Below are 14,966 nucleotides of genomic sequence, written 5' to 3' on the forward strand. Positions count from 1 at the left end.
CAAACAACACCGCTTCCCCCACCCCCACCCCCATGCTTTGCATTTATGTGAACCAACGGAAGTTTCTAGGCTCAGAGGCTCGGCGCTTTGTTTCCTGCCCACTGGGGCAGTCCTGAGTCCTGCAAAATTCTGTGAGACACCGTTCCCACCAAATCCCAGTCTTGCCTCTCAATTGCTGCGATAGCTCCTGTTTCCTCTGTATTCAGAAAACACCCCACAGATTTCCACGATGCCCCCTAGGAGGAGGTGCTGTCTGTTGAGGACTTCTGAACCCAAAAACCAATAAATGGGAATAGGCCACAGGGACTTTCACAGGTGTGATGTCACTGCCTGTAGTTTATTTAGGCAAATGGTCCGGTAAGCCGGGGCCCATAAGAAAACAGAGAGATCACAGTCCTTGCCCAGCACATGACAGCTGAGGGGCACATTCTTTTTGGAGGTGTTTTCTCTGCTGTTCACTTTGTTACCCTGGTAATTGGGGGAAGTTGCTACGGCCATATTTGCCAGTGACAGATTTGTTTTGCATTGTGTTGCAAGAGGGTGTTAAATGCAGGCCTGTGAAGAATCTGAAGCAAATGGAGATAATTTGGGGGGGAAAAATAAGCCAGTGTTACTTCCTGGTAACCACAGACTGAATTGTCTTTCTAGCTTAGTTTTCTCCTCTCCCAGGGACCCTGTATTTCCAGTGTCGGAGACCATTGGTGTTCTCCCAACACTAGAGAGGAGGGTGCAGTTATTCAGGGCGACATAATCCTCTGAAGTTCTACCTTTGCACCATATAGTTCTGGTGAAAGCCTTATTTCTCAAATAGCAAAGATGGGATTGACAGAATGAAAATAGGAATATATAGAATAGGTTTTAATAGTTGTATCTCAAGAGATATTTATATCCAAGGGACTACCACTTCTGAATCCTACTTACAATTAGGATGATTTTATTTCTTCTTTGGATGTCAAGCATTTTTAATACTATTGGAGTATAAGAACAATGTATTCATTTCAGACCATTCGAAAAATAAATTAAAAATTTGAGAAAAAATTAAAAAGCAAATAACAGTATGCATAATCTCACCACCCAGAAATGATAACCACTGACAGGTATTTCCTCCTAATCTTTCTTTTTTTTAATGCAGAAATACATAGGCACGTGCTCACATCTTAACAAAATTAGTATAGTTCCACTAATTTTATAGGCTAGGATTTTTATTTAGTGTTCTAAAGTAAACGTGTTAATAATGCTTCATTTTTTAGCACTTATTTTTTATTAATAGAAGATCTTGAGATAATTGTAGATTCACATGCAATTTCATGAGGTCCCTTGAACAGTTGGCCCAGTTTCCTCCAGTGGTAACATTTTGCAAAACTCTGGTATAGAAACAGGAAGAGACTCATAGACATAGAGAACAGACCTGAGGTTGCCAAGGAGAGGAGATGTGGGGGAGGGATGCAGTGGGGGGGGAGGGATGGAGTGGGAGGTTTGGCTTAGCAGATGCAAACTATTATATATAGAATGGATAAGCAGCAAGGTCCTATCATATAGCACAGGGATCTATATTCAATATCCCGTGATACACCAAAATGGAAAAGAATATAAAAACACAAACACACACACACGTGTATAATTGAATCACTTTGCTGTACAGCACAAATTAACACAATATTGTAAATCAACTATACTTCAATTTAAAAAAAGAAAGAGGACTTCCTAGGTGGCGCAGTGGTAAAGAATCCACCTGCCAATCCGCAGGGGACATGGGTTCGAGTCCTGCCCTGGGAAGATTCCACATGCCACGGAGCAACTAAGCCCGTGCGCCACAACTATTGAGCCTGTGCTCTAGAACCCGTGAGCCACAACTACTGAGCCCATGTGCTGCAACTATTGAAGCCCATGCACCTAGGGCCCGTGCTCCACAACAAGAGAAGCCACTACAATGAGGAGCCTGAGCACTGCAATGAAGAGTAGCCCCCGCTCACAGCAACTAGAGAAAGCCCGTGTGCAGCAACGAAGACCCAGCACAGCCAATAAATAAATAAAATAAATAAATTAATTAATTAAAAAAAAAAGGAAGATCAAGTGATTAGAGGGTTGGAAATTTCAGCCCCTGCCACTGACCTTCATGGAGAGAGGAGTGGGTGGAGATTAGCTCTATGAAAACTCAAACCACAGGATTTGGGGAGCTTCTGAGTTAGTGAACACATCCAAGTGCTGAGAGGGTGACACTTAGGTCACCCTCTGGAGAGGGCATGGAGGTTACACACACACACACACACACACACTCTGTATCTCTTCCATTTGGCTGTTCCTGAATTGTATCCCTTTCTATTAAACCAGTAGCAGTAAGTAAACAACAAACAAACAAACAACCCAAAAACCTCTAGTATAATATTGCATCCCAGATACTGACATTGATACAATCTACCAGTCTTGTTCAGGTTTCTTCTGTCGTACTTATACTCATTTTTGTGGCTGTACTTAGTTTTATAAAGTGCAATCACCTGTGTAAGTTTGTGTGTCCACCTCCACAGTCAGATATGAACAGTTACAACATCACAGCTGGTACCTCCTGTTGCCTTTTACAACCACACCCATCTGCTTCCTGACTCCACTTCTAACCCCAATAACCACTCCTCTGGCTTTAATTTCTAAAATGTTGTCATTTCAAAATTTTATGTTAATGCAGTAATACATGTTAACCTTTTTTGGGGTGGGCTTTTTTCACCCAGCCTAATTCTAATTCTCTGGAGATTCACCCACATTGTTGCAAATATCAATAGTCTGTTGCCCTTTTTTTTCAAAAAAAAAAAAAAAAAAAAAAACTGATTGATTGGCTGCACTGGGGCTTCGTTACTGTGCGCGGGCTTTCTCTAGTTGTGGCGAGCAGGGGCTATTTTTTGTTGTGGTGCATGGGCTTCTCATTGTGGTGGCTTCTCTTGTTGCAGAGCACAAGCTCTAGGTGCATGGGCTTCAGTAGTTGTGGCTCGCAGGCTGTAGAGCGCAGGCTCAGTAGGTGTGGTTCACGGGCTTAGTAGCTCCAAGGCATGTGGGATCTTCCCAGGCCAGGAATTGAACCCGTGTCCCCTGCATTGGCAGGTGGATTCTTAAGCACTGCACCACCAGGGAAGTCCCTCTGTTGCTTTTTTAATTGCTGAGTGGTATATCATGATTCACACAGATACCACATATATATGTGTATGTCAGTGTATATCAGTATATGATTATATATGTATGTTTAGATGTATACTATACACATATATATTCTGTGTATACCACAATTTGCTTAACCACTCAACTATTGAAAAACACTTTGGCTGGGTCCAGTTTTTAGCTGTGACAAGTATAGCTGCTGTGAACACTCATGTACAGTTTTTTTGTTTGTTTGGTTGGTTGCTTCTTTTGAAAAAAAAATTTCATTTTTTTCCTGGGATAAACGCACAAGAGTGCAATTGTTGGTCAAACGTTTAGTTTTATAAGAAGCTGACAAACCATTTCCCAGAGTGGTTGTACCATTTTCCATTCTCACCAGCAGTATATGAGTGTAATTCGTTTTTTTTTTTTCACATCCTCACCAGCTTATGGTGTTGTCATTGTTTTCATTTTATCCATTCTGATAGGTGTGACATGATCTCATTGTAGTTTAAATTTGCATTTCCCGAATGCCTAATAATGTTTAGCATCTTTTCATGCACTTGCCATCTGCAGAGCTTCTTCAGCCAGATGTTTGTTCAGGTCTTTTGCTCATTGTTTAATTGGACTATTTTTTTAATGTTGAGGTTTGAGAGTTCTTTATATGTTCTAGGTATTAGTCCTTGGTCACAAATGCGATGTGAAATATTTTCTCCCAGTCAGTAGGTTGTCTTTTTTTTTTACTTCACATAGGCTTTCACAGAGCAAAAGTTTTTTATTTTGATAAGATTCAAATGATCGATTTTTTCTTTTACAAATTTACATTTAAGCCCATGATTCATCCTGAGTACATTTTTGTGTGAGGTATGAAGTTTCGGTCAATATTTATTTATTTATTTTTGCCCATGGATATCCACTAGTTCTAGCACCATTTGTTGAAAAGACGAATCCTTCCTCTATTGAATGCTTTTTGCACCTTTGTCAATCAGGTAGCCATTTTTGTGTACATCTGTTTCTGGGTTCTAGATTATGTTCCACTGATTTATGTGTGTCTCCCTCCATCTTGATTATTGTAGCTCTGTAACCAACCTTAATATTGGGTAGAGTGATTCCTTCCACTTTATTCTTTGTTGGGATTGTTGCAGCTTTTCTAGGGCTGGGCTGCGTGTTGTGGGTGGGTCCTCGTTTCTGGTTTTGCGTGCCTGTCCGTGATGTTCATTTTCAACCCTGGACTCATTTTCCAGTTTTCCCTCCAGAGATGATTTTGTTTTACAAAGGGAGCATTTCCTCTTCCCTGGGAATCCTGTCTTTTTTCCCCTTCAACTTTCACAATTAAAATTGTGGATGTGAATGATTTTATTTACGTCCACCTAAACCTCTTTAACACCTTGCCATGGACTTATTCTGCCTTTTTTTTTTTTTAAACATCATCTGCTCACTCCAGTATCTAATTTTTAACTTCTTTTGATTTTGTTCAGGTTTATCTACATGATTGGGAATGGGGATGAAGAGTGGATATTACCCCCGATCATCTAACAGTGTTGTGTTCAAAAGCAAGAGGGCTTTGCGTTGGAATCTCAGTGAACTTGAGCATAAATATAAGTGCACAGGGTCTGCCAGTGTTTATTTAAACAGAAAGTTTTTTGGAGTTACCTTCTTTTGAAAATGTTTCCAAACAATGTGACAGCAAAATGATAGTGTAAATTGTAATGTCTGTCTCAGTTAGATTTATAAACATAGGAAGAGTCTTCTTCTGAAAAATGTTTGGGTTGTTCATTCAGAATGAAAATGATATAACTCATGTTCAAAAATAATGGCAAGATGAAATAATGACTTTTATCTTTGAGAGTCATATAGGTCCTTTGTTACTTTGCAGGGAGTTGGAGGGAATAGCTTGTTTGGGGCAGATGTTTTTAGATTGTGGTCTGTGAGTAAGACCCAGATCTTTGGAAAAGAGAAGGGATACATTCAGGGAGAGATATGATTTAGAATTATTAGTTTGTAAATAATGGAATAGATGCTCTCAAGTGTCTATGATCATGCTTTAGCCAGTAAACCAAGGAGTACTTAAGCTCTCTTCGCAAAGAGAGCTTGTGCACAGAAGATGAATCAGAGTGCAAGCACAGAGGTGCTTTGTCCCCAACTCCCTCTGCAGATCTTGATTAAGCACGTCTGGACCCATGAACTTGTGGGGAACACCTTTCCTGAGCCCTGTCAGTGAGCCAGAGCGGCTTAAAAACTAACATAGGCCGAAATCAATCCTTCATCCTTCCGAAAGCTCAAACTCAAATATCCAATTTTTCCACTCCTTCATGGGAAAAACTCGTACCATACTGTCCGGGTTTTCCTGCGACAATTCTAGTATATATCCCTGGTCGTCCCAGTATAATTACTGAAAGTACCCCCTTTCACTCTCAAGAGTGTTTCTCTTTGCATGATAAATTACATGGTCCCTGTTGTCTTAGCACGCTTAAATCATAGGCAAGTCTAAAGAAAGGTGTTAGTGACAGCACTAGACTTGCTGCTTGGTGGAGGCTACCCTAGGCTGCTGTCCACTGATGTGTTTTGGTCTAAGTGAGTTTGGGATAGGGCATGGAATCCAAGGGAGATACTTGCAGACCTGTTCTACCTTTTTTCATGAGAGAATAGAAGGCATACAAAGAAAAAAGTATGAAATGTAAGGGCTTTTCCTATAGGATGCCTTTCCAGCTTTCTAATCCATATTTTGAAGTGAGAAATCTTTGAGATTAAGGGAGAATTAGACTCTGTCTGTCTTCATCCCACTTTATCAAGAGAAGAGAGAATGCCAGAATATGAGCATCGTCTGGGCATACTCTTTCCTATAGCTGCCTGAACCCTGCTGCTACCCAAGAGCCTGGTGGAAACTAGGGAGATGGGAAAGATTCTGCAACCCCATGCACTCAGACTTCTGACAGGCAGAATGCAACCCTCCCCGGTCTCGGAGACCACTAAAATGACCTTTACCCTCTCCAATCATTGCAGTCTTCTTCTTTCTGGAGAGTGGAATGAAGGTGGGAGATACGAAGGGTTTTTTCACAGCCACGCTTATCTCCATTCTTAATGAATAGCCCTGGGGTCTGGTCATTCTTCTGCCTCTAAGGAATAGGTAATATGATGATACTTTTCCATGAGATTAGGGGTTGTGTCAGTGCCTCTACTCTTTTTAGGTATAGCATTTTTCGTGGTATATTTTAAACACATAAGTACTGATATCAGTAATTTATATATCTCAAAAAGTTTCATTTTAGCGTGGAAATGAAATTGAGATTTTTTTAAAATTTTTTTAAAAATTAATTTATTTTATTTATTGGCTGTGTTGGGTCTTCATTGCTGCACACGGGCTTTCTCTAGTTGCAGCAGACAGGGGCCACTCTTCATTGCCGTGTGCCGGCTCCTCATGGGGGTGGCTTCTCTTGTACAGGCTCCAGGCATGTGGGCTTCAATAGTTGCGGCACATGGGCTCAACAGTTGTGGTTCATGGGCTCTAGAGCACAGGCTCAATAGTTGTGGCACACGGGCTTAGTTGCTCTGCGGCATGTGGGATCTTCCCGGAGTAGGGCTCGAACCCGTGTCCCCTGCATTGACAGGTGGATTCTTAACCATTGCGCCACCTAGGAAGTCTGTGAAATTGAGATCTTAAGAATTATATTAAGAAGTGTTTGTTACTATTGGTCCCAGTGTAAATAAGGACTATGCAATATTTGACATTTGAGTTATAAAATTCACACATTTCTCATTGAACTCAAGAAGGCATAGTAGAATGTGGAGCTGAGAGGACTACCTTTTTTTTGTGTGTGTGAACATGCCCCTAGTTCATTCTAGTTTATGTGGAAAATAAAAAAAAATTTGTAAACCTGAACACTTGATTGTTAAGTTTCTTGTGACATTCTTTCTACCCTTGTGGGAAGATACTGGGGTTTGGGGACTGCTGACCAGAAGTGGATACATCACCCAGCTGTGGACCTTGAGTCATCTGTACAGGTGACATGCGGGGCCCTCTGAAGGGAGCGCCCTCTGTATGGTCTTGTTGTTTGTATTTGTTCTCCCTTCTTTTGGATAGGTGTTCTGACTAGTCCAGGGAAGGCTTTCATTAGGCTGTGGGAATGCTGTTAAGAAAATGGTTAAGGCTTATCAAAGAATCCCCAGGGAAATGTCAATCACAGTTCTTATCACCATGGATGCCTATACAGGGATGGTCCTAAGATGAAGTAATCACTGTCTCACTTTGTGTAATTCATGTATCAAACACAAGCGCAGAATATTTGAGACGGTTGAGTATATAGCACATTCACGTTTTTCACCTAAAGGATGTAGGCAGATAAACAGAAAACCTTCCCTGCGAAAATGACACAGTCTAGGGGAAAATTGCTTTGTTAGTCCAAAGACGTGTTGAAGTTTTGTCCTCGTGTGTGGCATATGTCTATTCTTTAGTACATTCCTTTGTGGATTTGGGCTAGGCAAAGGTAGGTCACTTGGTATATGAAGAGTTTTACCTTTTGACGTGGATACAAAAGGTTAAGATCAAGTTGGGGGAAGTTGCCACCGAGCTTTCATGCCAGCTGAAGAAAGCTGTAAGGTGTAGAAAGTACGGAGACAGCAAGTGATGATTCCCTTTCCTAAAGGATAAGTCTGGGTCCGGTTTTGACTTTTTAAACTGCCTTCCTGTTTCCATGTACGGACATGGTTTCTTCTCCATTACTTTAAGCACTCCTCTTGAATCCAACATTTTTCTTCCCTGTTTGTGTCATTTATTGGAACATCCTCTGTTGCTGTTATTGAGACTACCAAACCTTGCTAGTCTGTCGTCAAGCCAGGCCAAGTCTTCTTTGATGTGTCTGGATCACTACCCTTAACCCAGCTGTCACCACTGGCTGCCTGATGACTGTGGAAGCCTCTTTCTTGCTCTTTCTACCTCCACCTTGCTGTATGCCCTGACCAGAACTCCTGTGCTCTTCTTTCCAAAGCTTATCTGATCTTGCTGGCAAATAGTAAATATCAAACACAAAACAAAACAAAACAAAACAAAAAACTTAAGGAAGACAAAATAAAATAGTAAAATTTTAAAAAGTGATAAAAAGTTCTCCCCTCACTTTATTTAGCCTAGTCTCAACTCTAAAGATCTTATTTATGCTATAATAATAATAATATTAATGATGATGATGGAATGCATTCTCCTAGTTAAACTGTCCGGAATTGTTTATCTCCTTCCCTACCATGAAGTTTTAAATTTGTAAAGGGCCCTCCAAAGCTCATAATAAAATACCAAGTCCGTGGGAGACACAGAGTTAATATTTGTTGAATTGAATTAAATACATCTGGTGAAATCCCTTTGAATAGCTCATTAGTAATGAAGTCTGGTAAGTTTCTGTGTGAGCAGCAAACTGGGACATGTCATTCTGTGTTATCGAACACAATATTGTCCCTCCAGAAAAACATTGTTGGTTTTGTGTGGTTCGTTGAGAAATTCAAAGGATGTGCGACCATCTGTTTTCTGTAGCTCCTGAGGAAAGAACAAAAGCATTGGGCTCTGGGCTGAGAATGAGGAGAAGGGGGTAGATAAAAGAAAGGAATTTTTTCACTGTTCAGGTTATATAACCATTGACTGGATTATCCAGGAACTCTGCCATCTTCTTCCCTAGAGTCTTCATGAAAAGGAGTGTCTTCTTTGATGGAGATGATGGGCGTAGTTTTTCCAGATGACCTCTCTGGGCTGGTTCCAGTTCTGTGGGTTTTAATTCAAGCTTTCCTCCCCCTTATTTTCCAGATTTATATATATTTTAATTACAAGAGAAATATGTTTGTTTAAAAAAAAATCTTAGGTTTCAGAAACTTATAAAGTAAAAAATGAAAGCCTCTGCTCCACTTTTCCCCAGAGCTAACCACTGTAATGGTTTAATGTGTGTCTTCTCCTGCTTTTTACTTTAAATATAAAAACATATGTATGTACGTGTCATGACTTCTATAAAAAGGCAATTATAGTTTTTATTCTGTCCTTTAGTTTGCGTCTTTCCTCTCATTGTGTTTGTGTATGTTTCCTTCTCTTTAATGATTATGCAGAATGTCTTTGTATAGATATGCCATAATTTTGTAACTGCTCTCAAATAGATGTATATTGGAGTTGTTTCCAAAATTTACTATTGACTGTAATGCTGAAAATACCTTGTGCTTTACTAAAAGTGTGTCAAGAATATGTGCTCAATTTTATCAAATGCTTTCTTTACATTATATGCTCAGGTAACCATATGGTTTTTCTCCTCTAAATTATTGATATGTAGAGGGTATTATGTTGAAAGTCATCAAACAAGGTGAAAATTGTATAGAAGGTCCCTGACTTATGGTTTGGCTTATGATGTTTTGGCAGAAGTGATATGTATTCAGTAGAAACCACACGTTGAATTTTGATCTTTTCCTGGGCTAGTGACATACAGTGTGGTCCTCTCTCGCAATGCTGGGCAGTGACAGCCACTGCAGCTCCCGGTCAGCCATGTGATCACAGGGGTAAACGACCAGTATAATTACAGTCATTCTGTTCTCACTTTCAGTACAGTAGACAAGTTACATGGGATATCAACACTATGTTATAAAACAGGCTTGGTGCTAGATGATTTTGCCCAGCCACAGGCTAGTGTAAGTGTTCTGAGCACATTTAAGGTGTGCAGGGCTAAGCTACGGTGTGTGTTAGGTTAGGTATATTGAGTTCATTTAGACTTAATGATACTGTCCACTTAGAATGGGTGTATCAGGACATAATCCCCTTGTAAGTTAAGGAAGTTTTGTACTGCCATAATTGCTTTTGAAAATCCATCAGATCATCCCCACTTCTGCTCTGGTAGTTCTCAGTGAGAACAGCTCAGCTGAATTTCCCTCCGGTATTGAAATAGATCATAGTTTCTTTTGTTTTCTTTTTCTTTTCTTTTCTTTTTTTTTTTAAAACTTTAGATCATTGTATTCTTTGAAGGAATCTCATGAACTGGTTGGCTTCTGTTAAAGAATCATCTTTTATCAAAGACAGTTGTTCTTGTTTTTGTCATGATTGTTTTGGGCTCAGTTATACAGTTCTGAGCTCAAAATTTCCAAGTCACATGTGGGTATGGGGCTCTCCCACTGTCATGAACTACCGCAAAGATCTTTGTATTGTACTTCTCTTGAACTTTTGGATCTAGCCCTACTTGGTTCATGATGGGTTTGCTTTTGTTTTTAATATGCTTTTGAATTCACCGTGCTCCATTTTGTATGAGTTCGTATGCGTTTATCTCTTTTTGTTTTTCACAGTTTCCCTAATAGGTAACCTTTATACATGTTCTATAATGTACTGCTTTTTAAAAAATAATTGATTAATTAAGTAATTAATTTATTGGCTGCATTGGGTCTTCCTTGCTGCGTGCAGGCTTTCTCCAGTTGCAGAGAGCGAGGGCTACGCTTCGTTGCGGTGACTTCTCTTGTGGCGGAGCACAGGTTCTAGGCGCATGGGCTTCAGTAGTTGTGGCACATGGGCTCAATAGTTGTGGCTCGCAGGCTCTAGAGCATAGGCTCAGTAGTTGTGGCGCATGGGCTTAGTAGCTCCACAGCATGTGGGATCTTCCTGGACCAGGGCTCTAACCTGTGTCCCCTGCGTTGGGGGGCGGATTCTTAACCACTGCGCCACCAGGGAAGCCCTCTATAATGTACTGTTAGTAAACTATTTCAAGTAGTATTTTTCTGGCACCGTTTTTTTCCTGTGTTTAAATTGCCATTTATGCTTTGGCAGAAATTACTTTGAGACTGATGACTGCTGCTTTCCAAAGTGATTTATTGAAAGCAAGCATCTTCCATTATCCTTGAAGTTTGGAGGCCATGGGGGTTCCACTTTTAAGACCGATATATTGCTGTTTTAAATTATACCAAAAACTCTAAACATATGGAGCTTTTCATCTACCCTTCTTCTTTTTTTTTTTTTTTTATTTTTAGCTGTGGGCTCTCCACCGTTTATTATTTTTCTTTTCCTAATTACTAGTAAGGAGGTTGAATCATAATCAGAAATTTCCCAGCAAACAAAAGGTCCAGGACTAGATGGCTTCACAGGTGAATTCTAACAAACATTTTTTTTAATTGCGGTAAAATTGGTATATAATATTATGTCACAGATGTACAACATAGTAATTCCATATTTGTGTACACTGCAAAATTAATAGACCATGATAAGTCTATTTACTATTATTACCATACAATTACCCTCCTTCACTGATTTCACCCACCCCCCACCTCTTCACCTCTGGCAACCATTTATTTTGTATTAAGACATGGCCCATCTAAAAGCAATGAGGCTGGTGTGTCCAAACCAGGTTTCTTCCTTTTCCCCATTGCAAGTAATCTTTTCATAATTTTCTTGTTCCTCTTAGCACATTCAGGGCATAACATGTTATCTTCTAGGTCTGGGGATGGGAAAGTGCAGGCAGGTAACATGAAGAGAGAGATCATCCTCCTGGGAGTGTCAGGCACCCAGGTCTGACCTGCATGGAAGTGCAGGCGAACCCAGCCTTCTGTGTCTGTCAAGAGTGGTCTGCCATGGACCACACACCACCGGACACCAGAGGCTTGGGGCAGAAAGGACTCAACAGAGGTAGGAAGGGGCCGTGAATTCACAGCCTTAGGTTGAACAGCTCTTGCAGCAATTCTTGACCATGCTGCCAACATGGCTTCGTGAGCTGAAGTTATCACTTCAACCATGTTAGTCTTTTCCTTGCTCTCACTCATCTTCCTTTTCCGAACGCTTGCTCCCTTGAGTTTCCTTGAACATGACTGCAATCTGGCCTCCTGTGATGATTCAGGAATGTACTGATCTTTTTCAGGATAAGCATGTTTCTGGAGTCTTAGATAAACATCTATTTTCTGACCATCGGTACTCAAATTAAGTTGCTGGCACCATTTCCGCAAAGTGTTCCGGCTCACATTGTTAATTGGAGGCAGCATGGTCGGCAAGGGATAAATTGGTTTACTACAACTGGATTTTTGGCAAGCTTTCAATTGTCCATTTGTTTGAGGAGTATGAACTTGATCATTTGGACTTAGTGGCTCCGCTTTGACTTATGAAGTTGAAGAAACACCTGGTTCCATTTGATGGTCTTCAACAATTTCCTCATTAACTGGAACCAATGTAAGAATCACATCTTCTTCATCTAAAGGCTCTTCAAAGAAATTTTTCTCATAACTCGGGTGTGCCATTTCTAGGAATTCTCAGAGAAAGGCAGAGCCGGCAATGTTAAGGATAGCTGCAGTTTAATCCTCCGTACCTACCCTTCTATCATACACATTAATGAGTGTCGTAATTTTGTTTTTATTTGGCTTCATGAATCTCAGTGCCCACATGATGTGATTGAGACTGATAGTATGGTTGAAGGTGGGTTAGGAAGATCAGAGAGCATCAGGTCAGAATGTTCCTCCCTAATTTCTGAATCTTTTCTTGTGAGATACAGCAGAGCCGGGTGCTTGCATCCTTGGGTGGTGCAGCCTTAGAATATCCATGGCATTCTCCCCTCCACTCTATCAGGCACCCGGCGCAAAAGCAAATTGGGAATGCACTTTACAGTGTCTGCAGGAAGTTTGAAGTTTATCTATTAACACTAAATGCATCTGTCGGGCTGCGTTGATGAGATTAATCCTCATTTTTAATATTTGATTTGCAACTGATTAATCGCTTGACACCTTCACTGTCATACAAATGTAGACTACTGATGTGACTGGGAAGTATACCAGATTTTGAATTAGACAGCAGGTTGTGTGGTGGGCAGCCCTCAAACAACAGAACACTTGGAGGTGGACTGGCGTGGACATAGTGACAAGGTGAAGGGGTACACTGGAATTTTTTTTTTTTTTGGTGATGACTCTAGGGAAAAGGTAGTGTTGCAACTTGTGTGAGAACATAAAATCCGGGAAATAGCTGCTGTAGAAACGAGGGAAAGCTGAATTGTGTCAGTAGAAAGAGAGAGAGAAGGGGTTATTCTTGTGATTGCTGTCTGTGACACTTTGGCCTTTCCCCTGAAAATATACTTCCCATATGTGGAGTTTCACAGGCACCTTGTGGGATTGGAAATGTCTGTGATCATAGGGAAGAAATAAAACACCTGGTTTTTGTTCTTGGAAATACATTTGAGGGCTTGCATTCTTTAGTGTTTGCAAGAATCTGCCCTGAAGACCTCACGCTGATCGAGCTGTGACTGGCTTCTCTGTGCTGGTGCATTATCTTGTTGGGCTTGTCAGGATGTGAAAAATCCACAGGCCGCCAAGTGGGGAATTCTAAGCTACTTAACATCTTTTATTTAGGTATATTTGAAGAGTTTTTTTTTTAAGGACAGTGTCAGGTCTGTAGCAAAATTGAGAGGAGGATACAGAATTCCTATATATACCCTCTGCTTTTACACATTCATAGCCTCCTGTATTACCACCATCTCCTACCAGAGTGGTACATCTGTTATAATTTATGAACTTACATTGACAAGTTGTAATTACCCAAAGTCCACAGTTTACATTAGGGTTCACTTTTGGTGTTGTACATTCTATGCATTTGAATTAATATATAATTACATGTATCTACCCGTCACTATAGTATCATATAGAGTATTTTCACTGCCCTAAAAATCCTCTGTGCTCTGCCTGTTCATCTGTCCCCCTCCCTTAGCCCCTGGCTACTACTGATCTTTTACTGTGTCCCTAGTTTTGCCTTTTCCAGGATGTCATAGAGTTGGAATCATACTGTAGATAGCTTTTCAGATTGGCTTCTTTCCTAGTAATACACACTTAAGCTTCCTCCATGTCTTTTCATGGCTTGATAGCTCATTTTATATTAGTGATGAATAATATTCCATTGTCCGATTGTGTCACAGTTTATCCATTTTCTTATTAAAGGACATCTCAATTGCAGTCATGATTTGGCAATTATGAATAAAGCTGCCATAAACATCCATGTGCAGGATTTTGTGGGGCCCTAATTTTTAAATTCCTTTGGATAAATGCCAAGGAACACAGTTGCTGGATCATATGCTAAGGGTATGTTTGGTTGAGTAAGAAACTGCCAAACTGTCTTCCAAAGAGAGAGAGTACCATTTTTTAAATTCTTGTCAGCAATGAATGAGAGTTCCTGTTGCTCTACATCCTTGGTAGCATTGGGTGTTGTCAGTGTTCCTGATTCTGACTATACTGATAGATGTATAATAGTCTTGTGTTGTTTTGATGTGCATGTCCCTGACAACATAAGATGTGGAGCATCTTTCCATGTACTTATTTGCTATCAGTATATATTCTTTGGTGAGGTGTCTCTTAAGACCTTTGGCTCATTTTTAATTGCATTATTTTCTTATTGTTTAGCTTTAAGAGTTCTTTGTATATTTTGGATCTTCCCTTGTGTCTTTAGCGTCTTTTGTCTCAGCCTTGAACTCCAAGTCTAGACTTACTGACTTCGTGTGTATATAAGTATGAGGAGACCCCACATATAAGGCATATGCCCATTTTGGTAATGAGAAGAATGCAGGGGGCTTTTATTTTGCCAACTTGAATACAAACGCTTTATTAATATAGATGGAAATGGGAAGTGTCTCTATGATATTCATTGACTTAGTTATATATTCTATAAAATAACAGTATTATTACATTTTTCTGTGCCCACATTTTATAAGAGTGTGTACCTTTGTCTCACCAGCAGAGGGAGAGGAGTGAGGCTTATGTCCGGGGATCTGGTGGTCATTGTTTCTGAGGTGGAAACACCCTTGGAGATCCTGTTTGAGACTTTTAGGTTACAGGTAAGGAAGCTGAGGCTCAGTGCAGGCTGCAGGCACACAGCAGACTGTGGG

General features: G+C 40.4%; 2 protein-coding genes across 17 annotated transcripts in view; one reads left to right on the forward strand and one right to left on the reverse strand.

Moving 5' to 3' along the window:
• MAGI1 (membrane associated guanylate kinase, WW and PDZ domain containing 1) overlaps positions 1-14,966 on the forward strand; it is a 622,148-nt gene that overhangs the window by 312,291 nt on the left and 294,891 nt on the right. The gene's annotated exons all lie outside the window — the stretch shown is intronic.
• Positions 11,407-12,345, reverse strand: LOC130834328 (developmental pluripotency-associated protein 2-like). The gene is given in 1 exon segment (XM_057704362.1): positions 11,407-12,345. A coding segment is annotated over 1 exon segment (939 nt).

Source organism: Hippopotamus amphibius, chromosome 13 (genome assembly GCF_030028045.1).
Source record: "Hippopotamus amphibius kiboko isolate mHipAmp2 chromosome 13, mHipAmp2.hap2, whole genome shotgun sequence".
Classification (NCBI taxonomy): Eukaryota; Metazoa; Chordata; class Mammalia; order Artiodactyla; family Hippopotamidae; genus Hippopotamus; species Hippopotamus amphibius.